The sequence below is a fragment of the Humulus lupulus genome, chromosome 7 (assembly GCF_963169125.1).
Source record: "Humulus lupulus chromosome 7, drHumLupu1.1, whole genome shotgun sequence".
Classification (NCBI taxonomy): Eukaryota; Viridiplantae; Streptophyta; class Magnoliopsida; order Rosales; family Cannabaceae; genus Humulus; species Humulus lupulus.
The window spans coordinates 114,389,313-114,416,168 of NC_084799.1; the positions used below are offsets into that span (position 1 = coordinate 114,389,313).

The 26,856-nt window shown below is 40.9% G+C and overlaps 1 protein-coding gene and 2 long non-coding RNA genes across 3 annotated transcripts; 2 read left to right on the forward strand and 1 right to left on the reverse strand.

The window, feature by feature from the left end:
• Positions 1 to 918: 918 nt before the first annotated feature.
• On the reverse strand, positions 919 to 4,893 carry LOC133788556 (probable pyridoxal 5'-phosphate synthase subunit PDX2). Its single transcript, XM_062226077.1, has 7 exons — positions 4,690 to 4,893; positions 4,415 to 4,542; positions 3,781 to 3,868; positions 3,576 to 3,649; positions 2,787 to 2,996; positions 1,415 to 1,512; positions 919 to 1,336 (listed from the first exon to the last, which is right to left on the reverse strand). Exons 1-7 carry the CDS (start codon positions 4,742 to 4,744, stop codon positions 1,225 to 1,227), a joined length of 765 nt encoding a protein of 254 aa, XP_062082061.1. The 5' UTR covers positions 4,745 to 4,893; the 3' UTR covers positions 919 to 1,224.
• A 2,614-nt stretch (positions 4,894 to 7,507) lies between these two features.
• Positions 7,508 to 9,324, forward strand: LOC133789858 (uncharacterized). The gene is made up of 4 exons (XR_009873743.1): positions 7,508 to 7,694; positions 7,775 to 7,849; positions 8,321 to 8,382; positions 9,101 to 9,324. It is a non-coding gene; the product is annotated as an uncharacterized LOC133789858 (long non-coding RNA).
• A 3,429-nt stretch (positions 9,325 to 12,753) lies between these two features.
• Positions 12,754 to 15,494, forward strand: LOC133789859 (uncharacterized). The gene is made up of 3 exons (XR_009873744.1): positions 12,754 to 13,285; positions 14,007 to 14,071; positions 15,232 to 15,494. It is a non-coding gene; the product is annotated as an uncharacterized LOC133789859 (long non-coding RNA).
• Positions 15,495 to 26,856: the final 11,362 nt, after the last annotated feature.

A 26,856-nucleotide genomic window follows, 5' to 3' on the forward strand; every position in this document is an offset into this window, starting at 1 on the left:
CTCTTGTCGAGTTTATTACTTCTTTTGACTTAATGCCGAGGTGATTTTGTATGCCCTTCACTGATTCTCTTCTTTTGTTTTTCATAGTCTTGGCTTAACTCTTACCCTAGCTGCCTTGGTTCCTCAAGACATGTTAGTCTCTCAATGATAGGTGCTACTAGAGCTGGTTTTGTAAATCGACGAGTGTGTTTGAGAATTGAGTATAACAATGACTAATTGGTTCGAGAATTGAGTATAACAAGGAATAATTGGTCTAGTCCTGATCACTCACATGGTGGCTCAATAAGGCAAAACATTAATTGAGTGTCAAACACTTGCATGGGTGCTCAATGAAGTACGGGAATGATTGGTCCTGCGCAATCACATGGGTGCTCAGGAATAATTACTTAATGTAAAGTGTTGTTTGTCAAGTATTGGTTTTATATTTGAAGTTTAATGTCTTTTTCTATGAAAATAAACATATTATTTGGGCTGGCAGACCCAACTTCCAATCCAACTAATTTCATTACATATTACATATAAATCACATTTAATTGGGGTGAATATCTAACATTAATGGTTAAGATAGGATAGTTCATACGAAATGGGTGAATTGAATTACATGAAGATCCATTGCATCTTAAAGTTTTGAAGTTCTGAAAGCACTTGATGCACAAGTTAAATAATAATTTGTTTTTTCAACAGAACCCAGGTAACTTGCTCCAAATATCAATGTTCTGCATTGGTATCTAGTGAGCAACAAATCCATCTAGTATTTGTTTATCTTTTATTGGGATCAACATGTTCCTCCATTGATGAAAGTGTCAGTCATTAATAGGATTACTAAAGCAAGCCGAGTAATATCATTATATATGTTGCCAACTAAATCTACCAGCTGGGGCTTGACCTAGTGGTAAGTGCAAAAGTCTAGGAGTCAACTTTTTGGGGAGAAAAAACAAAACTATTATAAACTATGAAAATGAACAACTTACAAGTGAGCAGACTAGAAATCAAAAGACAGCATTGTCAAATCTGTTTACACTTTTAGTTACAACGACGAAAACAGAGAAACTTCTTTCAAACTATATTACCATCTGAAATATAAACTAAACATTAGACTTTTGCCTAACCAAATTGAAAGAATCATTAGAGAACCTTGAGCAGCTATCACAATGATGAGAATAGAAAATATATAATAGCATGAGTTCAAATCTGAAAAGGAAAAAGTACTGTACTGATCTGCAACTACTGATATATAGGAAAGTCTATTCGTGGTGGGATAATATGTGAATCAGTTCCAACAGAGACGGTGCTACTCGATGACCCTTCACTCATCATCTTCAAAAAGTAACTATGCCTACACAAGAAAAACTTAGAACTTAGAGAACATTCAAGTGAAATAATGAGAACAGAAGCTCAGCAAAGAGACATGTACCATCGAGTGTCTGCTGTCAGCTCAGGATGAAAAGCGGTAGCCAGCAAATTCCCTTGTTTTACAGCTACAATCACTCTTGTTTCAGAACTGGTATTCCCCTGATCTCAAAAATTGATCAAGTAAACATCATGAAAGAAAATAACTCATCTTTAATAATAACTCCAGTGACATATTGTTTGGCCAGTTTCAGCAAATGTACCCACATCTTGTAATTGTAACACATGTATGTGCATATTACAAATAAAAAAGGCAGAAAATCAGGTCTGTTAGTAATTCAAACAACCAAAAACACAACATATGGAGCAAAACTTGTCATGCAACTCCTTTCAGAGAGTAAGTAAATGAAGCTTTTGCACATGTAACATGTAGGATAATTTTTGTACAAGGGTAAATTTTCTATACAGAGCATTCTTGGAAAGTTTGAAAATAGGAATAAACTCTGGCGTAGGATTATAAATTGCAATTCTTGATAAAATAATTCGTGATGTTAAAGAAATAGATTCTCCGTCGAAAGAGAACTGATGTCAAAAGTATTCAGTTACACCCTTTGAACTTCCACATGCATCAGATAATTTATCACCATTGCCATCATTTAGGATGAATTGTAAGTTTTCTCACGAAGATGTTATTTTTTCTGTTGAAAAATGAATAGATAAACTCAACAGGGTAGCTAAGCAACCATACAAATCGACTGCAATGAACATTTCCAAGTACTGTTGTTATTCTCTCAGGACTGTTAAAACTGGCATCACTCCCCTTTTAGAAAATAATGTGATGGGAATACCGAGTGATTCATAAAAATAAAAATAAAAAATTAAATTACACACGCTATGATACAGAAAATTATGACATCCTAAATATTCAGATGTAGGCTGTGTTCACCTTATTTTAATACTTTCAGTCACTTAAATTAAATCAACAAAAACTCATTTTGATTATATTGAATATTTCAGAGAAAATAGAAAAATCTTATCCTGTGGTATGTACAAGAGTCTTTCAACAAACTGTAATACAGAGTACAGACAGGAGACTCTTCATCCCACCTTCTAAATTGTTATTTCTTTAATAGTTCAATGTTCAATATGCTATAGGGAAAAAAATACCCAGAAAAGAAGTCATTACTAAATCCTCCGGGAAAGTACCATTTTAGATGTCTACCATAAAAACGCAGTCATCACATTTCAAGCAAATGACTCCCTTCAAACCAACACTTGTTCAATATGAACAGAGCAATTCGACATAAATATCAATCAGAAGTTTGATTTTTAAGCAGCAACACCAGCAAAACTTTTTAGAAGAGCAAAAGCAGATGCATATTGAACTTTTTAATATAGTAAAAGGGAAAAATGTCTACAGTCAGATAAGAACAAACCTCTTGACCTCCATCGGCAGAATTTGAATCTGACCCCTTAGTAGGTTTTGAATCCTTGATAGATGAAACAGGATAGTCAGCAAGCACCTGAACTTCTGACCCTACTTCAAGAATAGCAGGAGCACGGATGAAAACTCCACGAAATGTTTCAGGACCACCTTCCTTAGAGGAAAGCTCTGGTGCCTCAATCTCTGCCTCAAAGCTTTGGATCTGTTTATTTTTTATACAAAAATATATCAATAATGAACATCGGCATAGAAGTATAGAACAATTGTTAATACAGCAGTTGGCTAAATAGGCAATTCATTATATTTTCCCCTTTTTCCTTCTTACACTAAAATTATATGCTTAATATGCAAAACTCCATGCATGACTTGATCTTATTACAAAACTAACAACTACCAAGAAAGTCTGTGTATTCAAAAAGGAATATTGAATTTATTGATATTAGAATAATCACAACATTTTTGAAGAACTTGTATAAGGTCCAATGGATTTCCCTACCTGGCTTTTTGTGCCTGCGTGCATGTAAAAGTAGCAAATTGGAAAAGAAAAAACAAAATCAATATTATACACAACAACACCCTAGTCTACTCTTAAACACTATGTAGTTAGTACTGAAGTATTCTAGCATGTCACAAATTTGCACACTTTATCCTACATTCAAACATAAATTCATCTCCTTAGACACCACATACAGAAACACACACAAAATTTTGCAGCATAGTGCAGATTTATTTTGGTAGAAATAATTGACCATGGAAATCAAGCAGATGAGTTAGTTAACACCTGGCTACCAAAGAAATTCCTGTGCACTGTGCAGTCTAGGCCTCCAACTAGTTCCTGTCCTCCTTCTTTCTGCCCTGAAAGTATATGTGCTCATTTCAATTACAGAAAATCTCCCAAACATGCATATTTTCTATATAAAAATAATAATTCAACTGTAAAGTAAACAAAACACAGACAATTCATCATCCAGAACAAGAAAACCAACCTATAGCTTTATTTGCCAAGAAGATAAGCCCTGCACATGTCCCCCAAACAGGCTTCCCAATTTTGACGAATTCACGCAAGGCAGGAAACTGGTCACAATTTAAAGAAAAAATAAAAAGGAATTTGATTATTGATCATATTATTACCATTGAAAAATATGTACTATAAAATCTCATCTGAAAGAGAAACTCAAGCAATGTAGAGCCCTGAGCTTTTCATTTGTTTGGGAATCTTTGGTAACAATTTAAACTTATAGAGACAAAAGGTTTGGCTAATCATACTTTAATCCATAAATTCTCAAAACAATATGACAAAATTGTTTAAATCAATAGTCTTTTCTTTTTCTTTCTATTCTTATGTTCCATAAATGAAAACAAAGAATTTCACTAATTCTGCGTAATTTGAATTGACAAAGAAAACCCATTTAACCAAATTGCATATTTACAACTAAAAAAAAAAAGCGTTACACATGTCACCTGAAGTAGAGCATTCAAAACAAGAAACAATCAATGGTGTCAAAATTTTATGCATATCACAGATATTTGAGACTAAAGCCAAAACAAAACAATAAGGTATTTTATTTTATACAAAAAAAAGTTTTAAGCGAATGACAAGAGAGGGAGGGAGAGAAAAACCAGGTTGTGATACTCAGCCAACTTAGCCATGGTAGTACTCTCTCCTCCAGGAATAATAAGGGACGCAACATTTTGAAGCTGTTCTGGCTTCCTTATCTCCACGCCCTTAACCCCAATCCTTCTCAGCGCTGCCCCCCAAACCAAAACAATAAACCCACAATAACATTTTAAGCATATACCTCTTCAGCATATAAATTTACACACACAACCCAAAACCACATGAGAAAAGATATACATATAAATATATTTATAAAAGAGAGAAATGGAAAAGTCACCTGCAATATGTTCGTTAAAAGAACCCTGCAAAGCGAGGACACCGACGATAGTCATCTTCTCGGAAGAGAAAAGGAGCGGCCTTGAGTTGAGTGGAGTTAATCGCCACACTACAGTCAAGTCGAGTCTAAGTTAAAGATACCAATGAGTAATTGAGTATGAAATGTTAAATATTTTTCAGCCCCAAAGGACATGCACATCTATGTATGACTATGTGGGAGGCTGGCCGCCAGAGAAATATAACTTGCTTACCTTTTTTTCTCCTCTTTTTCTTTTTATATAAAAAAGTAAAATAAGTTTTTTTTCTTTGGACTTTTTCATGACTTTTATTCTCAAAATGTTGTCACCTTTGACCTTTTACATATATTAAGGACACACGAGAATACAGAGTTGTGAGGGTACGGTTCTACTTAAATAATAATAATTATTATAATAATATCATCTCTTTGCAGCCAAATTAATAATGTTATCTCTATTCTAGTCTATTCTATTATATGCATTAGAGTTGGAGTAAAAGTTTTGACTATTGTTTTTTAAAAAGATTAGTGAAGTCTAATGTGCCTATGTATATGTATAATAATGGTGGTAATTTAATTAGGAATTATTTGGTAAGAAGAGTGATGATGCGGTTTTTCGCCAATAATATATTTAAGAAATAATAAGCTTAATTAGTACTTAAGAATAAATCGAAATATGAAATGAATTCACAAGAACACAAATCTTTTTACGTGGTTCAGTAGTTAAAATTCACCTAGTTCACGAGTCTATATTATTGTTGTTTCTCTCTATATTTTGGTAGAGTTTCAGTATTACAGAATAATCGTCATTTTTCCTGTCCAATATTATCAGTATTTATAGATAAATTCCATGGACAAGTTTGGGTAACCGTGTGAGGCAATTACGGATTTACATATTTATTACATTTAATACAAACAATTCTCATTTATACTGAGATATGATTTGATCACAAAATAAATGGTCTCCTAATATCTGGGACATTAAATATGACAGGCTCGTCATAAATAATCGCATAAAAGTACCCGAGTCTTTGGAGATCCGCGGGTACGCAATATATTTTAATTATCACGAGCTGGATATCTCTCTGAGCTCGTACTTCAGCAACCATTTGAATATCATGAGCTCGTGCTTCACAACCTTCATGTTTGTAGCTCGGGTTAAATCCAGGACGCCTAACACCACACGTGCCCATGTGAAGCTGGAGTTGCTTACGTGGATAATAAACAAATATCATTTCCTTGGTTATTTCTCCGTATATTTATTTGTCAGATGTACCCGAGCTGAGTGAAGGACTCATGCTGAAATTAGGGTACAACATTTTCCCCCCAAGTCCTTGCTCATGGTTCGTGTCGTCACCTTCTTACCTACACAGTAGGGACTTTTAGACTTCTGTTGCATTAAACCATGCCTACCCACCACTCGAGTACTAGACACATGGTATACCACAATTGGCGTTTGTTCGGATTTCGAGGCCTACAATAATTGTCTTGTCACCTTTTTGCTGTCATTTTTTCTTTTTAACCATGGCCTTTGGATCTTGTACTAACCAAATCGGATGGCCCAAATTAATTTATGTCGTTTACATATAAATAGGGTAGGCAATTTTCAGGTTTCACCAACTTTCATTTGAAATTTTTCTATATTTTCTCTCCTCTGTATTTCTGAATCCTTCTTCTTTCTCAGAAAAATCCAAAAACCATTTGTTGCACCCAGTTACTTAGGAGTCTTCCAGGAACTTTCCTCTGCAAAGTCTACTTTCTATCGAAGAACATATTGTAAGTACCTCGTCTTTTGGTTTTGAAGAAATTTTCCTTTTACTGTTTTTTTTCTTTTCACCATGCTCATCCGCACTTCACCGTAGTCAACATTAGGTTATTTCCCAAATGTTTTTAGCGAATAGGCTTCAACTTAGATTTAATGAGTAGGTCCTAAAATATCTTTGGAACTACGACATTCGTAAAACTCAGTAATTTCTAGGTAAAGCTGGGTAATCCATGGCGAATTTAGAAAATACCCATTCGGGATATAGAAGATGAAAAGTTTTTAGAGTCCAAACCAGGTTGCTTAGGGGTCACGCTTCTTGGGTGGTTTTGCACTAAACTGTCTCCGAAGGAAAGTTGTAGCACCCACATTATTTTGATATATATAGCCAATAATCACATGATTGCATTGCATTACATATCATACAATATGTATAATTTGAGCATATGCATATTCTTATAAGTGTTATCATGTATAAGTATAAAAGTTGTGTATGTGATGTCTATATGTATGCTCAATATTATTAACCTTGTGGCATTTGAGTTGTCTTTTATGGGTGTTTGATGTGCTCAAGATATAAGAAAGTATGAAAAATATGGACAAGGCATGGAATTAAGTGTTGAAAGTGAGATATAGAAGGCAAAATAGGTTAAGTAGTGGAAAATAGTACAATGTCGATTACTAGTATTTCGGTGTAAAATTGAGTATTTATGGATTTACCAAATGTAATCGAGGTAGGATTAAGGTCTCATTGATGATGTAAAAATGGTTTTAGAACCATTAGATCAATTCTTGATGGGAGGTATACATAATCAGTGGTATGGATGCAAAGTCAAAACGAGCTTAGCATAAGTGCGCTACGCTCGATCGGGTAAGCATAACTATTGGGTATGAAGTCATATGGACCTAAGGTTTGGTGTGAGTGTTTTACACATAAGGATAATAGGCCTAGCAGATGATTAAGTCGAAATTATTGAAGTGATAAGGTTTTCATAAGTCAAAAGGTGAAATGATGAGATGAAAGGTGTCAACTTTTGACAATAAGGCTAAATCATTGAAAATAAGGAATTTTCATCAAACCTTATCACTTTGCACGACCATTATTCTGAAAAACAGAGAGAAAATAAAACCAAAAACCATTTCTTGGCTGGTTTGAAGAAATTCTAAGGAGATCCAAGTGAAAGCAAAGCCAAAGAAGTAGATTAAGCTTAGTTCTAGCCTTTTTATGGTAAGTTCTTGTACTTGGAAGTTAAACTATGTTTTTGAATTTTTCTGAGAACTTATATATGGTGTTTTATCCTTTTTAAGATATTTCTTTGGGTTTCCAAGTGGTTTGAGGTTTAGAAAAGCTTGAAGAGATTGTTTTCGCCGAAAAGTTGCTCGGTAAGTGAAATTTTGTGTTTTATGAGGTTTTTGGGGTTCTTGGAGTACAAGATGATTTTTGGTTATTTGATTGAGTTTATAAGAGAGTATATATGTTTATAAATGTTTGAATATATGTGGAGACTCATTTAATTTGGGTGATGATCTAGGAGATAAGAATTTTATCAAAATCGGTATATGATAACTTTATGATGAATCATGTTGGTATTTGGGATATATGGTTATGGCAGGTTAATTGATGTTGATTATTGGTGTATTTTGATATTTGAGGATAGCTAAAATTAAGGGGAAACTCTGTCAAAATTTCCCCAAATGTCTAAGATAAATCTAATGCTCGATCTAGGTGGTTTAAGGCATTTTAGGCATGTTTTGGGTATGAAATTTGATATGAAGTCTTATGGGTATTTTTTTTAAATGAGAGTTCAATGTATTACTGCCATCATTATGATGAGAAATCCATGCTATTGTCAGGATAAGCACATCAATACCTAAGACATCACTTGTTACACGGTGAAATATATTGTGGACAAAAGGTAAGTAAAGTACTCAACTGCAACACAAGAATTATGTGTTATGTGAAAGTATGCATTATATGAATATTTTGTGAGTAAGTGGTATTAACATACAGTGACACTTCATCATAAATTTGTATGCATGGCATAATAGTGATATGGTAAATTATTATATGATATAAGACCATGCATGATATTATGATGATTAATCATATGATGCCTTTGCAAGTTTTGTGCAACATAAAATAAAGTTGTAATAAGAAGTTTAAGTTCAGTGCCACTGTTTTGAAAAGGCAAATGAAAGTGTTAATAAGTGTAAACGGAGGCCTATAATAGGCTTATAGTGGCTGCCCAATAATTTGGGCTAGGTTTTAGTGAACCAATTATATTGTTTGCCATATTTCCGTTTTTATTTCTCCTCCATATGAGTTATTGTTATATGTATTGACACCACAGTGTGTGGCCGCCTTAACTCTTGAGCCTGACGGGGCAACGATGGAATAAGGTTTTTAATGTGCCCTACTGTGGTGATGGCTAGCCGGAGGAGAACCCATGGGATTTTATATTGTATGTGTAACAAGCCCTGCATGCATTGACCAATTCAAACAGTGTGCACAATATTAAGGGGCCCAAAATTTAAAAAGAAGTTGTATATGTCCATTGATATTGGGTAATCATTAGCATTGCATGCATTACTTTGCTTACTGAGCTTTAGGCTCACAGTTGTCTTGTGTTGCAGGTAGAGAAAGAAATATGTGAATGATATGAGGAGAACTGAAGCATGGTCCTGACCCTGATTTGTACATATGAACACATCGACCTTTTTGTGGGTTATTTCAGTTATCAGTGAAATGTTTGTAATAAAGTGTGAAGTTATGTTTTGAAAACAAATTGGGTTATTTAATACTTATGTATAATATGTTTGAGACCCACTTTATGTTTAATGTAAATAATGTGAAATAAGTTTTCAAGTTTAAAAAAAAAAAAAAAAAATGTCTAGACTTCTGCAGAAATAAATTATGATATAGTTTTAAAACGTAACACCTCAAATATGGTTTTAACTAAAATAAGTGAGGGTGTTACAAAAGTAGTGGCCTGATATTCTGACACACGGATCCCTAAATATCAGGGGTCTGTTAAGAAATCGAGGCGCGTAACTTAGGGTACTGCATGACATCACGCGATGGGGCCGAGGCTAACTCAGCTCATACATCAAAAGTAAACCATTCCCCCGTACTTCTGCGTCGTAACCTTTAAATCCTCTTAGGTCGCCTACTAATTAGGTCGTTCTGTTCATTAGGAGATCTAATGGCTCCCAAGAAGAACGCACCCAAGAAGAACACAACCAGCTCATCCTCTCAGCAAAAGAAAAAAGGGAAGGAGGTCTCCTCTGAGTCTCCCATTCCCCACTTCGATCCAATGGTGGAAAATGAGGTAGTGGTTGACCCCAACGCCTACTTCGAAGCAGAAATAATTGTATCCAAGATCACAACCCAGGGGAGAGTGAACAAGATCATGCTGAGCCACAACATCGAGGTCGAGACCGAAGTTTTCATTGCCCAACCTGTCTTTGAAGGGGAACGGAGCTGCTCCCCTCTCCAGGACAATTTCGCAGCCTGGAGTGACGAACACTTGAAGGCAGGTGCCTTCCTTCCCTTGGACCAATACTTCGCGGATTTTCTGAATTTCGTGAAGTTGGCTCAATTTCAGCTCCCCCCAAATTCTTATAGGCTTTTGGCGGGGCTGAAATACTTGTGTTTTGAAGCATGAGTGGGAGGTCCCCACTCCGGAAGATATATTATATTTCTTCTGTCTCAAAGCCAGCCCGAAACAAAGAGGTCGAGGTGACGGGTTCTACTATCTTACCAGATTCCCCAATTCTGCTCCTGTCGTCGAGCTCCCAAGCCACCCTAACGACTATAAAGACTTGTTCTTTATGTCAAATGGATTCTAAAACTGTGAACACAAATACTTCAATCGTCCTTGTAAGTTCTTTATTCTCTGACCTCAGCTCATGAAATTTTATTCTTTCCAAGATATTTCCCTTGTACATGTATTAACTGAGTTTATTTCTCGTGAAGCCATATTTGTGAGGACGGCGAAGTCCGCAACCCTTAGGGGTCAGTACGAGAAATTGTCTAGGCTGCCCCCTAGTGAGAAGGACTACCACCATATCGTGAATGACGCCACGATGCTGGCGTTCCAGTTGATTGGTGAAGGCCAGACATTGGCCTTAAGGACCCGGGCTACCCTCCCGGTAATCCACGAGCTCCCACACTCTCAAGAAGAGGCCTTGCCAGCCATCGAATGCGAGGACGAGGAAGAGGATGAGGTGCCTCTTGTGTGAAAGAGGCGGGTTCCTGAGGCTATTTAGGAACCTGATTTAGAGCGAGTTGCGTCAGGGGCAGCAGTCAGCCCCTCTGGCCAAGGTAACTCATATCCTTATAGGGAACTAGATAGGGCTGTTGTCGATTTTAGGTTAGTTAGCTTTAACCAAAATCATCTCGTCCATCATCATCCTAACAACCCAAACCATAATATCACCCTGCTCTAGTGTGTAGACCACTTGGTGGTGCGCCATGATAATAGTTACCCTAAGGGCACCATTGTTGTCGATAATACCTTAAATTTTAGGTCCGCCATATTTGAGGAGTACGGAACCAACCGTAGGACATGGCCTTCTCTGCTCCGGGGCGCCTTTGCCCCTAGATTTAAGCAGTACGTAGATGAGTCCAGCCCCGAGGTAGAACCACAACCTGAACCTCCTAGGATCCAAGAAATATTAGTCGTAGACTCTCCTTCTCCTCCAATAGCCCCAAGGCCAGAGGTCGTGATAATAGACTCCTCCCCCAGCCCGGAGGGTAGGATCTTTATTTATTTTCCTTTTGTATGTTTTTGACTTTATTTGAGAACTAATCCCCTCTTGTTCTTTTCAGACAAAGAGAATGGAACAAACCAAAGCTCCTGACCTCCGTACTGCTTTCCAAGCCGGGAAAACCGGCTCGGGCCCTATCATGAAGAGGCCCAGATTTACGAAGAAAGCCCCTCCGGCAGCGGGAAATGTCCCAAAATCCCCTAGTAAAGGGAAAGGCACGAGCTTGACAGCTCAAAGTGTCTTCCGTTACTGAGAGGAGGATTCCTCCTCCTCCTCTTCCACCTTGGTTCGCGCCTCCTGTGGATAAAGTAATACAAGCTGATCCTCCAACTCCCCCTGCCCCAGCTGCGACCGTCCGAATACCAGTAGATCCCCAAGATCTAGAGAAAATCCCTGAAGCCTTTTAGGGAATCCTTTACGAGACGGCGAGCCACATGGTGGGGCACGTCTATAAGGCCAGCTCAAGGGACTTGAGGACTATCGAGGAGCAGAGCTCGGAGAACATCCTGGAGTTAGCCCTGGAGATGAACCTTACAGAAGTTATCCTTTCTTTGTGACATCTTTCTTTTTATCGCGTCTAAGGATATATCTGACTTGCCTTGTTATTTTGCAATCTGTCCTGGCTTAATATCGCAGTATAGCTCAGTCTAGGGCTAGAAATGATGAGCTCAAGGCTGAAATAAATGCCACCAAGACTGCCCTGACAGCAGCTCAAGAAGGCGAGCAGGCCACCAAAGCTGCCTTTGCGGCTACTCAAAAGAGCGAGTATGAAGCCAAGTTTGCTCTCGCCTCATCCTAGGAAAGAGAGCAGGCTGCAAAGATTGCCTTGGTTGCTCTCCAGGCTCAAACTGGACAACTCCAGGGTGAGGTTGATGAAGCCAAAGCAAAACTGCTCGAGGTTGAGGCTGCAGTCAAAGAAGAGAAGGTGGCCTCATTGTCGTCCATGGAAGATATGTTGTACCATTGCTAGGCCTTTAACCAGGATGGGAACTTTTCTTTCATGGATCCCGCGTTGTGGGATCCGTACCTTGAAAAATTCAAGGCTCGGATCTTGCTAGAACCGTCAGAAACGGGGGATTTTTGCGACAGGCGAGCATGAAGGCGAGGAGGTTACATCCTCAGAGCAACCTGGAGGAGCTCAGTGACAATCTTTTTCCTTTTGTTTTTGGTTTTTATATTTGTTTGTAAACAATTGCCTTTGGGCTCAGTTTGAGGTTTTTGTAATATCCAACATTTTCATAATACATTTATTTATAATAAATCAGAGTTTTAATACATAAAATGTACAAGTTTACAAATTTAAGAAATAGTAATGGAAAAATAGTGTTTAAAATATGATTTTATGTTTTTAATGAGATTAAAGAGAGAGAAACTTGAGTAGTCAAGTATTGGACCCAAATGTCATATAATTTTAATTGGGGATTTTTATAAAATTAAGAAAGTTTTGCTAAAGGGCTTATTTGAAAAGAATTTTAATATTTTTGGGTCCAAGTGTAATTTTAAAAATAATTTTTAAAAAAAAAAAAAAAAAGAAAAGGCTTCAGCCTTTCTTTTTTACCCGAGTCTCTCTCTCTCTCCTCAGAAAACCCCTCTATCTCTCTCTCTCTCTCTCTCTCTCTCTCTCTCCTCTGCGTATTACTGTTGCCGACGACGCAGGAGTACTTTCCAGCCACCATTTTTAGCCACGCGCCGGACCGTTGGATTCAGAGGCCTCCGAACTATCGACCCACGTGGGAATCTAGAGCTCACTCGCCGATTAAATGCCTCAACCACTCGATTTAAGTTCGGCCACCCCGCGACTTCAAAGTTGCGATTCGGCCACCTCGGGCATCCGTTTGCCGATCCGTCACCACCATCGTGCTCCTCGTGTTGTGGGCTTCAAAACCCAATAACTTGTTCTTACATCTACCATAGTTGGGTGGTGGGCCCACCACGAGCCACCGCGATCCACCGTAGACCGACGGTCGAAACTTAGTGTTCGAGGTTCCGAAGTACGTTTTGAGTCTCAGAAAATCATCGTTTGACTTATTGTGGAGCCCGATCATTTTGGTATAATTTCTTTAACCTATATATTGTGATTTAATTGTGATTGATTAGAGTAATTGTTATTATGTGTATTTATGGTATATAATTATATATTATTGATATATGGAATATTTTCTGTAATTTACTGGCTGTCTGGGATTATATATTTTTTTTTATACAGGTTTTGATTTTGGAATTGTCCACTTTATAGCCGTTGTGCTGTCTAATTTTCTAGAAAATATTAGATATTAAATAAAGTATAAAAATACATATTTAATTGATATTTGTAAGACCAGTGAAGTTTGGAGAAAGTATATTTATTATATCACTGGAATTGATATTATGACTAATTAATAATAATATAAATATTTATATTTATATTATTATCATTATATTGATTATTACAACTTTATGTTAAAAATATGATTTCTTTTATAAAATGACTATTTGAATATATACATCCATATACGTATTGCTATTGAAGTATTTTGTTATTAATATCGAAATAAGTTTAATTATAGACGATAATTATTATTTTTGTTGGGATTATTATTATTATTATCATAAGGGTGCATTATCTTATGAGCAAGGTTTAAAGCATGGTTTTATATGAAGAGTTATTTGCATTACGTTGATAATAATTTATTATTATCATTTATATAGCTTCTGGTATTATTAATATACACTATCAATAGTGTATATTTATGATTTTGATAGAATTTAATAAATGATGTGCCTTGAATAGGATTTGTATGGATTTGATTGATTGACTCTTGGTGAGGAATTTTAAAAATAAGCTAAGGACCTAAGGTAAGTAAATCTCACCTTTTGTGCTTAAGTGTAAGATGCATGACTACATTGATTGTGTACATCTGATGAGTTAAGAATGGTATGATGATGATGCATATGATAAGTATGTGAAGAATGGTTATATGAACACCATAAGGGTGTTGTGTGATATGTAATTGATGAATTCTGTGATATGTGAAAGATGTCTTACTTGGTTAAGAATGATATGAATTATGTGCAAGTATGTGTTCTTATGTTGATGGATATGTGGATTACTCTATGTTCATGATTTGTTATATGTTATTATATATGAAGCGTTTAAGTTTTTAGGCTGGAAACCTTAGACTTGAGCCATAGCTCTACGTTAAGGTATAACAACGCCACCAACCCAAAGCTTCATGTATTATGACTAAAGATGTTTTGAGTTATATGAGATGTGATATAATACCTTGATTGAATACCATCAACACGAATCATGAACATGAACATTGGCATTTCAGCATCAGCATGTATGCATGGCATGTACAGTTATGTGATACATTATTATGTGATATAAGACCATGCATATGAATATGAGAAAAGTTATGAAATGCCTTGAAAAGTTTTATGCAAAGTTAAACATTTTAATGACACAAGGCTTAAGCAAAGTGATAATAAGATGTTAAAAAGGGTGCCACTGTTTCGATGAAGCAATCAAGTAAGTTCAGTAAAGAAGACGGAGGTCTATTAAGGCTTATAGTGGCCGTCCACTAGTGTGGGCTAGGTCAGAGTTGACCATTCAGATATGTTTGCCATGTTCCCGTCTTTCTCCTCCATATGTGTAATAAGTATGGCAGCTATGGCAACGATGAAATGAGTGTTATGATGAGCCTAGCTGAGATGATGGCTAGCCGGAGGAGAACCCATGGGATTCTATATGATATGTGTAACAAGCCCTGCAGGCATTGGCTGAATCAAACAGTGTGCACAAGTGAAATCGGGCCCATAAAAATGTGAAACCAAAAGAAAGAGCATAAAAGTAAAGTTTGAAAGTGTATGAGCAATAAATGAAATGCATAAGTATATAAGTCAGCATATTAGTATATGGGCACTTCAAACTCACGACATTCATGTGTATGTGTATGCATGAGATTTTCTTACTGAGCGTTAGCTCATTATGTTATTTTCCAACATTTTTCCAGGTGTGGCTTTAGCTGTTGAGCAACTTGTGGAGCACGGACTCAGTAGCAATGCAATAATGGTTTAGAGTTTTCATATGGCTGCCTTAAATTTAAAGTATTCATACGTGTAATAATTTCTTCTAATAAGTTTATATAAAAGTTTTAAATTTTTCTGTATTTCTTCGTATCATTTTATTTAATTCTTTTGGTCAAGTGCCTTACATACTCGTAAACCCTAGAATTACGAGTATGTGGCAGACGTACCCTACCTTAGGGACGTTACAGTTTTTCTCCTCGAGACAATTTTATTTTCAATTTATATATCTAACTTTTTATCTATTTATCCTTTCTTTATTATCTCTCATGTTTCTGACTCCTTAGACTTGTACATTCGAGATTTTAGGAATCAATTTTTAGATCGGAATAGATATTTTGAGCTCAGTTATGTCCAAACTTTATGTGTTGATTTATATCATACATGTTAAAAATTGGGCCTTGGACCCGATTATATCTGGGATTTAAAATATTTTTAAACTTAGTTCGTGTTAGGTTTATTGACAACTCGAGCCTTAAAAAGCCCTTGATTTTAAACAATTTTCCCAACTTTCCAAGTTTTGGACCTAGTTGTCTCCAGGGTTTTAAGTGATTTAAACTTAGTTTATGATAGGTTTATTGACATCTCGAGTTCTTAAAAGGCCGACGAATAATCAATTTTCCAAGCTTCTAAGTTTCTGACCTGGTTGTATCCAGTGTAGTTTTATACCTGGTTGTATCCAGGGTTTTACGTAATTTAAACTTATCCAGCGATCTTATTCTAATCCACCTCAGGTTATATGCTCCTTGTACGCCCTAAATATCCACGGGGTATTAGCGAGCTGTAAAAGGGCATAATCCTATCAGCCACGTGGAAGCCACCTACCCGGAGCTGCTGTTACGAGTCTCTACCTCTTTAGCTCGAGGTCACCAACGGTTTAGTGAGAATACTCGAAGGCATCGGGTCAGCAGCGTGGACACCACGAGCTGAGACCACATCAAGTTCAAGGTACGATCTGGAGCTGACACCTCCAACCCTTTATAAAGTCAACCACGCAATGTAAACATGCACATATCAGACCTCACGTGTCTACTCCATTCTTGAAATCTCGGACACGCAGCATAAACGTGCGTGTTCAGGCACCCCACGACTGGTTTGGGCCATGCGGCCCATTATCCCCCTTACCTATTGATTAGACCACACTTCATTGTCAGGTTTTAGGAATTAATCATGAATATCACAAAAGTGACATGATGGGTAAGAGGGTCACGGGATGACCCCCTTTGCCAACACCCAGGTGTCCTCTCCCTATAAATATGGAGACCCTGGGTGTTGCAAAGGGTTGACTTCGAATTTGTAAAGAAACACCCTGTAAGGAATATCAGAGATATATCAATAATAGTGGCTGGTGGACTAGAAGGATTTTAACCTTCGAACCACCTAAAAAAGTATTCGAGTTATAATCTTCCTTTGAGAACATTCATATATTATGGTTCATCATTTAGCACTAATCTGTCTCCTTATTCATATAATTATCTGTTGCCGAAGAACCGCGTCAACAGTTTGGTGCTTTCATTGAGAGTTCTTAGATTGGTGCTATCGCAAAAACCCAACCATGGTAATTACTCGCTCGAGACACGATAATGAGGCGGATCAACGTGATGGGCAGGAGGCCCACCATGCCGCCATATCCGACGAGCAAAACCATGAGGTTCAGCAGTGACCGGGGAAGCAGCCAATGGGCCAAGACGATACTGGAAGTTCGGCTCCCCGAACGCCCAATCTGAACCTGAATTTCTACACGGCAGTAGAAATGGAGAATGCACAATTGAGGAGTCAGTTGGCAAAAGCAAACAAGCAGATCGAAGAGGTTTTGGCCCGATTACCCCCTCTTACAACCGATGCTAACGTCAGAAAGAGGCATGGTGGGACTCATAAGTCCTGCCGGGGTAATCGACCCAGGCCTAGTCGGTCGGCCAAACCCTCGACATCAAATTCTACTCCCATGTCGCATCACCAGGAAACAGTATTTGAGGAACTTCCTAGGGCCGATCAGCCATTCAGCCGATCGGTCCGGACCTTAACTCCTAGTTCAGTTCCACCGTCGAGTGCACCTAGGACTGCTTGTGGCAGATCGCGAAGAAGATCCGGGGAGGGCTCGCGACAACAGCCCACCCCGGCCAGCCGTCCTGCACCACGCTCAGACCGCCAAGCCCAGGACGCGGGGGATGGTAGAACGGAGCAACCGCGACCTAACTTAATCTGCCCCGACGGGACCAGGATCGCGTCACCAGTCAGGCATCCTCCGTCACCGATAAGATATCCATCTCCTCCCCGTTCAGTCTAAGACATTCTGGCTCATGGGAGCAGCAGGAGAAATCCTCCTTCCGTCGGACCTTCCCATCCCAGCTGGGTGCCCAGAGAAATCCCGGATCCTCACCCTCAGCGGCGGGCTCCGAGCTTCTCAAATGGAAGTTACTGGACTGGGAGTAATCGAAGTGGCAGGTCCGGCGAAGACCTGCTCCATCGTTTGAGCTCGGCACAAAGCCCTCGGGTCACCCCGCGGGGCGACCTCCGAGATCGTCTCAACTCTCAGAGAGAAGATCCAGCTGGAAATAGCTGTCGTGCTCGCCAAGGGGAGGGCCTATCTAAAGTACGTGATAGCGGGAATGTCCCACATAACCTATCTCAAGATAGGAGGGGCTATAACCCGCCCAACACGTACAATGGAACTGGAGCTGTTGAACAGCCCCAGAACAACCAAGGAAGCAAGGACCAAACCCTGGAGCGACTGGCTCAGATGGAGGAGCTAATGAGGAAGCTCCTATCGGAAAAAGAGAAAGATGAGTACGACTCGGGGGACGAACTCAAGCTCTTCGCCCCCAGCATAGCAGCTACGGCGTATCCACCTGGTTTCCATATGCCTCACTTGTCCAAGTTCAATGGGGACGAGGACCCGCCGGATCATCTGGGTATGTTCAACACCCTAATGATGGCCCATAACATCAGTCCCGAGCTGAGATGCTTAATATTTCCTTCCACCTTGACTGGGCTGGCCAGGCAATGGTTCAAGCAGAGTAAAAAGCAGTCCATTAGCTCGTTGAAAGCCTTTTCTACCGACTTCAAGGGGACATTCCGAGCTTCTTAGGCTTCCCGCGTCAAAGCCGACACCCTGGCGAACGTAAGACAACAGCTCGATGAACCTTTGAAAGCTTACCTGAGCAGATTCGCAAACGTCGCGGCTCGGGCCAAGGACGCAGATGACAGTTCCAAGCTTATGGCCTTGAGGACTAGAATCCTCATCGGAGGCGGGCTCTGGGAAGAGATACAGAGAAAAGGTGTCAGCACCATGTGAATTCCTAAATAGGGCCCAGGGGTGGATAAGCCTGGAGGAGGTGCGAGCGTCGGCCGCAGGAACCAGCCAGGCCCCTGAACAACCCGTTGGAGTAGGAACGGATGTTGTGACAGCGACACAAACCGTTACACAGAATAACCAGTTTGGTGGAGGCAAGAGAAAAGGGAACAGCGAGGGCGCCCAGCACGGCCCGAAGAAGAACAAGTCTGTGGAAAAGTTTAAGCCAGTCTACGCGACTTATACCGAGCTCACACACACTAGGGAGAAAATTTTCCTAGCAAACTCTGTTTGCCTCCCCTGGAAGAAGCCGGAACCGTTGAAGCACCAGAAGGGTAAGCGAGACCCCTCCAAGTTTTGTCGGTTCCACAACGACATTGGCCACAACACTGATGATTGTAGGCACCTGAAGGATGAGATCAAGACTTTCATCAGAGTTGGACCCTTGGCTCAGTATGCGCGGAATAGGGTTTCCGCCGGCCAACCAGCTCCGGAAGCTCCGATAAGTCAGCCCGGGTCTCGAATAGATCAGGACATCCCTCCTCCTGTGATAGGAGGAGAGATCTCCACGATCTCCGGAGGCCCCCATCTGGCTGGCACGAGCAGAGATGCCCATAAGAGATATGTCAACGAACTTAAGGCTTATAATGGAGTTGAGTTCGTCCCTGAGCAGCATCTACCCAAGCAGCAGCGATTGGAGAGACAACCAATCATATTCACTGAGGAAGATTCCAGTCAAGTCCAGTTCCCTCATAATGACCCTCTGGTCGTAGCCGCTCAGCTCGTTAACCGGAGAGTTAGGAGGATACTGGTCGACAATGGGAGCTCGGTGAACCTGTTATTCTGGTCTACGCTAGAAAAGATGGGTTTATCTGTCACCAAGTTGAAAGCCACCTCCATGATGCTATACGGATTCTCTGGAGAAGGGTCGGCAGCAATAGGAACAATCGAGTTGGTGATCACCTTGGGAGAGGGACCTCGGACTATCTCAAAACTCCTCGAGTTTGTGGTCATCGATTGTCCCACCACGTATAATGCTATTTTGGGCCGACCTAATTTGATAGCGTTCGAAGCAATAACCTCCATCTGCCACCTCACGCTAAAATTCCCCTCTTCCTCGGGGATATGCACTGTCTAAGGCGATCAGCTCGCTGCCAGGGAATGCTATAGCATTTCTATGAAGGGAAAATTAAAACCCGGGCAGCAGACGATGACCATCCAGGGCGGGAATGAGGAATCTCAGGAACTTGTGCCTAGTCTTGAGATTGAAAAACCTCAAAATGCCAAAGGGGAGAATATCATCTCAAATAATGATATCGACCCCAGAGTAGGTGAGGATAGATCCGAGCTTCAGGCCATCGAAGAGCTCGAGGAAGTAAACATCGACCCACAAGACCCCTCGAAGGTGGTAGGGCTCGGGAAAAATCTATGTAGCGAAAGGAAGGTGGAGCTGATTAAGTTTCTATGGGAGAATCTAGATGTGTTCGCCTGGTCTCATGGAGACATGGTAGGGATCAATACGAGCGTCATCATGCACACCCTCCACTTGGATAAAAGCATGCCTGCAAAGTCCCAGAAACAAAGGCGCCTAGGGACAACCCGAGCTGAGGCCCTAGAGGAGGAAGTAGCCCGACTCTTAAAGTGCGGCTTCATCCGCGAAGCAAAGTTCCCGATCTAGGTTGCCAATCCTTTGTTGGTCCTGAAGGCCAACGGGAAATGGCGGACCTACATCGACTTCTCTGATCTGAACAAAGCCTGCCCCAAAGATTGCTTCCCCTTGCCAAGGATCGACCAATTAGTAGATGCCATGGCGGGGCACGAGCTCATGTCTTTTATGGATGCATACTCGGGCTATAACCAGATTTCCATGAATCCGGCAGATCAGGAACACACTAGCTTCATGACCCCAACTAACGTTTATTGTTACAAGGTCATGCCCTTCGGGCTGAAAAATACCGGGGCTACATACCAGAGGTTGGTAAATAAGATGTTCACCAACCAGATCGGGATGAATATGGAAGTGTATGTTGACGACATGCTGTTCAAGTCGAAAACTTCCGATAACCATGTCTTCGATTTGGAGTAATGCTTTAAGATATTGAGAGAATACGGCATGAGGCTAAACCCCCAAAAGTATACTTTCGGGGTCCCGTCAGGAAAGTTCCTGGGTTTCATTGTCAATACCAGGGGAATAGAAGCAAACCCCGATAAGATCAGGTTGCTACTCGAGATGCCCTCACCCCGGTCGCGAAAAGATGTTCAAAGTCTGATAGGAAAGGTGGCGGCCCTCAATCGATTTATTTCTAAATCAACCAAAAAATGTCTGCCATTCTACAACCTGCTCCGGGGAAATAAAAAATTCGAGTGGACCGAGGAATGCGAACATGCCTTCCTCGACCTGAAAGCACATTTAGCTGAGCCGCCCGTATTTTCCAAGCCGACGGCAAGAGAGCCTCTTTTCCTTTACCTAGCTGTCACGGAGGATGCAGCTAGCGCCGTATTAGTCTGAGAAGAAGAACGATCTCAAAAGCCAATTTATTACATTAGCAAGAGGCTTCTCGGAGCTGAATCCCGGTATCCGTTGATGGAAAAGATGGCTTTCTACCTCATTACGGCCTCCCGAAAGCTCAGGCCGTATTTTCAGTCCCACTCAATACACTATCGAACTCAGCCAATTTGAGATATTGTACATACCACGAACTGTAATAAAAAGCCAGGCCTTGGCTGATTTTGTGGCAGAGTGCACAGGGTTCTGAGAAGATCCTGTAGAAGAGTCAGCCCAGGCCTCCTTAGCCTAGGCCTCGTGGAAGGTCTTCATAGATGGCTCGCCTAACGAGAACGACTCCGAGGTTGGAATCATATTGATATCCCCAGAAGGACATCGATGCCACTCGGCGTTACGATTCGGATTCAAAGCATCCAACAACGAGGCTGAATACGAAGCTTTACTGGCTGGGCTAAGGATGGCCCAGGAGCTGAAGGCCAGCTCCGTCCAGTGTTACAGTGATTCCCAGCTCGTGGTAAACCAAGTGTTATGGGAATACCAAGCACGGGGAACCAAGATGGCTGCTTACCTGGCCAAGGTAAAGAACGAGTTATCCGTATTTGAGCGCGGCTCAATCAAGCAGATATCTCGGGAGCAGAATGCCAACGCGGACGCCCTGGCAAAGCTCGCTACCTCTGGGGAGGTGGAGACTTTGGGGCTGGTGCCGGTAGAGTTCTTGGAAAGACCAAGCATAGAGGAAGTCGGGGCGGAGGTCGAGATGATCGACGCCAGACCAACCTGGGTGACCCTCATCCTCGAGTATCTCACGGCAGGAAAGTTACCCAAGGAGCAAAATGACGCAAGGCAGGTACTTTACCAGGCTCCAAGGTATACGGTGATAGATGGGATATTATACCAGTGTGGACACTCTTTACCTCTCCTACGGTGTGCTCTACCAAGCGAGGCGAAGACCATTTTGCAGGAGGTGCACGAGGGTTTTTGCGGAGATCACACTGGGGGGCAAGGCCTGACCCTGAAGATACTAAGGCAAGGGTATTATTGGCCCACTTTTTCAAAGGAATCGATCTCCTATGTCAAGAAGTGTGAAAAGTGCCAGCGATTTGCCACAATTGCTTGGGCTCCCCCGGTTGAGCTGAAGATGATCACATCCCCATGGCCGTTCGCGGTCTGGGGTATTGACCTGGTTGGTGCCCTCCCTACTGGAAAGGGAGGAGTTCGCTATGCGGTGGTGGCTATCGACTACTTCACCAAGTGGGTAGAAGCAGAGCCCCTGGTGACGATCACTTCAAAGAGAGTCCTCGACTTCGTGGTCAAGAGTATTATCTGCCGATTTGGGCTGCCAAAGAAGATCGTGTCCGATAATGGAACGCAGTTCGATAGCGACCTCTTCACCGAATTCTGCGAGAGGCACGACATTGTTAAAAGCTTCTCCTCCGTGGCCTATCCCCAAGCAAATAGGCAGGTCGAGGCTGTCAACAAGACGCTAAAGGCGAGCCTTAAGAAAAGACTGGATGAAGCCAAGGGGGTCTGGCCCTAACAGCTCCCCCAGGTACTGTGGGCATACCGGACCTCACATCGAATGCCGACAGGTCATACTCCTTTCTCCGTAGCTTTCGGGAGTGAGGCAGTCCTTCCTGTCGAAGTAAAGGTAGCCTCGCATAGAGTCCAGGCATTTGACCAAGACCGGAATGAGGAATTGCTCTGCGCATCTCTCGACCTAATTGATGAAAAACGAGAAGCTTCACAGCTGCAGTTCGCGCATTATCAGCAAAAGATCACTCGTTATTTCAACTCAAAGGTCAAGAAACGCATCTTTAGCATTGGCGACCTGGTCCTCAGAAGAGTCTTCCTAGCTAGCAAGGATCCCAAGGACGGAGTGTTGGGACCAAACTGGGAAGGACCCTATCAAATAACCGAGGTCGTGAAAGAAGGAACCTTCAAGCTAGCTCGGCTTAACGGAGAAGCAGTCCCACGGACTTGGAACGCTATACACTTAAAGAAATATTATCAATAATATCTTTGTAGGGCTTAGATAGAAAAGTCATCTTTTGTTTATTAAGTAATAAGAGTTAATCTTTTTGCGTTATTGTATATGATTGTGGATGTAACGTCAAGTAACCACGAAAGACCCTTTCCTGATTACTTGGGGGGCATATATCTTGGATATAACCAGGTCCTAAAACTTAGAAGTTAGTTCAAATTGATTGATCGATGTTTTTCTTAAAAAGCACGAGATATCGATAAAGGATTGACGCAAACTAAGTTTTCAAATTAATATCCTGGATATAACCAGGTCCTAAAACTTAGAAGTTAGTTCAAATTGATTGATCGATGTTTTTCTTAAAAAGCACGAGATATCGATAAAGGATTGACGCGAACTAAGTTTTCAAATTAATATCATGGATATAACCAGGTCCTAAAACTTAGAAGTTAGTTCAAATTGATTGATCGATGTTTTTCTTAAAAAGCACGAGATATCGATAAAGGATTGATGCGAACTAAGTTTTCAAACTAATATCCTGGATACAACCAGGTCCTAAGACTTAGGAGTTGGTTCAAATTGATTAACAGATGTTTTTTTTTTCCATAAAAAGCATAAGATGCCAATCATAACACCAACATAAACTAAGTTAAACCACAAATATATATAAATAGATTAAATAAATCTAAGGAAATCAATTGTCTCGAGGATAAAAAACCTCATAATATAAAGTTACAAATAAAAATAAAAGAAAAAGGAGCAAAAATCCTAAGCCCCGCCAGGCCGCTCTGATGAAGTCACCCCCTCGCCATCCTGCTCGGTGGCAGTGGAGGTCTCCCCGGTCTCGGAGGGCGCCTCTTGTTGAAGGCGAGCTTTAAACTTTTCCAAGAAGGACTCCTACACCTCCGGCCCCAGGAAGGAAAAGTCACCATCCTGGTTGAAGGCCCAGCAATGGTACAGCATGGACTCCATGGAGGAGTTGGATGATGCCCTCTCCGCCACAAGGGTGGCCTTGGCCTCCTCGAGTTCGACCTTCGCGCGCGTCCTGGGCGACCTCGGCAGCCTCAGCCTCTAGCAGCTTGGCCCGAGATGCCTCCAGCTTGGCCTGCGCAGTAACCAAGGCGGTCTGCGCAACCCTCTTGCTCTCCTGGGTAGTCGCCAGGGCAGCCTTGGCATCTTGCTCCTATTGTTGAGCGGAGGCAAGGGCGGCTTGGGCAGCCTGGTGCTCGCCCCTGATCTCATCCATCCTGGCCCTGGACCGAGATATGCTCTGGTGGAGAGCCAAAGCTGCCTGCAAGACAAAAAGATAATAAGGCAAGTGCCTTAGAAAAAAAAAACTACAACATAAAGAACCAGTGGTAAAGCAAACTTACCATGAGGGTCATCCCTAGTGAAGACTCCATCACGTGCTCGGGGCTCCTCGTCTTGATCTCCCGCATGTCCCTCGAGGTGGCGTTGTAACTCAGCTGAATGAGATGGCATAACTTGGTTTGTTTGACTAGTAATACGATGGGGGCATTGATGACGTTAAATTGAGACTCCATAACTTTCTGAGTTTTGGAAAGGGACCGAAGAACGAAGGAAATAAAGTGGGAATCTGGAATCGCTAATTAATTGCAGATAAGATAGCAACCTAAGGGCTTAACAATTACGTTAAGAAATTGGGCATTGAATGTGCAACATTTGGGATAACAAGAAAAGTATATTCATTAATGAAACAGTCATGGTATTGGATGCTGAAATATAACTAAGGTGGCATGGCATAGAACCTAGTAAGATAAAAGCAAGGAACACCATGCGAAGTAAAGGATTGAGAGATTTGTATCTCTCCATGTTTGATAGCAAGAAGAAGTGTGATAGCTGGGGAAAGAAAGGGGAGTTTTAACTCCCGATTCGACAAGAGTTTTAAGATCATAACAAGGGTTTGGCCAAGGGCTTATAAGCTGATCACACTCTGGTAAGGGTAATGATTTATAGGTATTTCTGGCATTGAGAATGGATCAATGAGGAGATCGTTGAGAATTATTAAACTCTGGAGGAACAGCGAGTCTGGTATGCAAGTAAAGGTTAAAGGACGTACAGTTATTAGTTGAGACCATAAGGGGTGATATGATTACTTATGTTTGAGTATTACTGAAGCTTAAGAATAGAGACATTGGTTCTTGGGAATTTTGGTCAGAGGTATAAGGTTTACTGTCTGACGTGTTCAAGTAAATTTCGAGGACGAAATTATTATAAGGAGGGGATAGTTGTAACGACCCAAAATTACTAATAAGGCTTAAGAGCCTTGATTAGTTTGTCGGGAAGGCATAATTGGAAGTTAAGGTAATTAATGGTAAGAAAGCATGTAATTGGTATTGGATAAGTGTGCGGGCCCTGTTTGGCCGGTAAGGGCATAAATGTGAATGTGTGTGATAAATTGTTGAGACCGCATTATTATGTGGGTAGATTGATAAATATATATGTCTAATAATGTTTATATGATAATTGGTTATATTATGTGGTAATATGACATGTGATATATGCGTGAGAACCACATTATTATGTGGACAGGTTCGTTGAGCACGACTCAAGACGATTCTAGGGCCAGATAGTGGGAAAAGTCACAATGAGGGTTTAAGATAAGACTTTAGAGAAGTCGGGGATACTTTTAGATAGCGGATAGTAATTTGGGTTATTGGGACACGGAACTAAATATATGGAGATATATTTGAGGTTAGAATGTCTAGGCGGGAATATTGGGAGATTTTACCATTTTGGCTTTCGGGGACGATTCCGGCACCCCGAGCCTCGGGATTAACTTAATAGATAAGTTAGACTTAAGGAAGCTTTTGGAAGAAAAACATAAACCGACTCTTATTCTCTCTACCTTCTCTCTCTCAAGGGAACTAAGAAAAACACAAGGAAAACAGAGGGAATTTGGAGGATTTAGGCTGGGATTTCAGAGGGTTTCAGTGGGGATTTAAAAGCTTGGTGCAAGGATTATCCAAGGATCATTCAACTAAAGCCAAGGTGAGAATCAACTGTGATTTTGAGGTTAGAAGCTCTGAGTTTTCTGGGTAGTTGGATAATCTTGATTTTTATGTTTAAGGTTGAATTGAAGCTAGAACTTGGGAACCAGCTGGGATTTTGCTTAGAGAAGAGGTTCAACTAAAGAGGTAAACCTTAATTTATGAATTAGAAGTTTAAATCTGGGTTTTAAATGGTTGGTTATGGTGTTTGATGTTCTTGAGTTTCAGAGATTGAAACATGGATTGCAATGAGTTTTAGATTGGGTTTCCTGTTGAATTATGATATTAAAGTTGTTTTAAAAGTGTTGGGAGTGATTGATATTGAAGTAGGGAGCTTTGGGGTGGTTTTGGGTAAGGTTTGGAGTTTGAAAATGGTGGAAATTCTGGGTTCGACGGAAAGGGCCGCGGCTCTGTTCTAGAGCACTGCGGCCCTAGCTTGCAAAGGAGCCAAGAAGGCTCGGCCAAAGGCAAGCACCGCGGTGCCCAAAGCAAGGGCTGCGGCGTGTGTCCCCTTCAGGTGTGGTGTTGGCTCTGTTTTAGTGAAGGGTCGCGGCTAAGCTTCAAGGGCCGCAGCCCTTGGTTGCACACTTGGGATTTTGAGGGTTTTAAGCATGGGGGAGTGACCTAGTGTGCTCGGGTTTGGTTTCACCACCGTGCTTGGTGGAATTTGATATCCTGGGAGTTAGTTTTATAACTGGAACCTATATTTGAGTATTTATGAAACCCTATGCTTTGGTTGTGACTAGGTAATAAAGGCTTAGG

Excerpts from the sequence above, each read along its gene's own strand:
- LOC133788556 (XM_062226077.1), bottom strand. The coding sequence starts at position 4,744 with ATGACTATCGTCGGTGTCCTCGCTTTGCAGGGTTCTTTTAACGAACAT. Across the intron at positions 3,869-4,414 it reads TGGCTGAGTATCACAACCTG|TTTCCTGCCTTGCGTGAATT; the intron begins GTTTTTCTCTCC and ends AATTGTGACCAG. Across the intron at positions 1,337-1,414 it reads CTGACAGCAGACACTCGATG|GCATAGTTACTTTTTGAAGA; the intron begins GTACATGTCTCT and ends TTTCTTGTGTAG.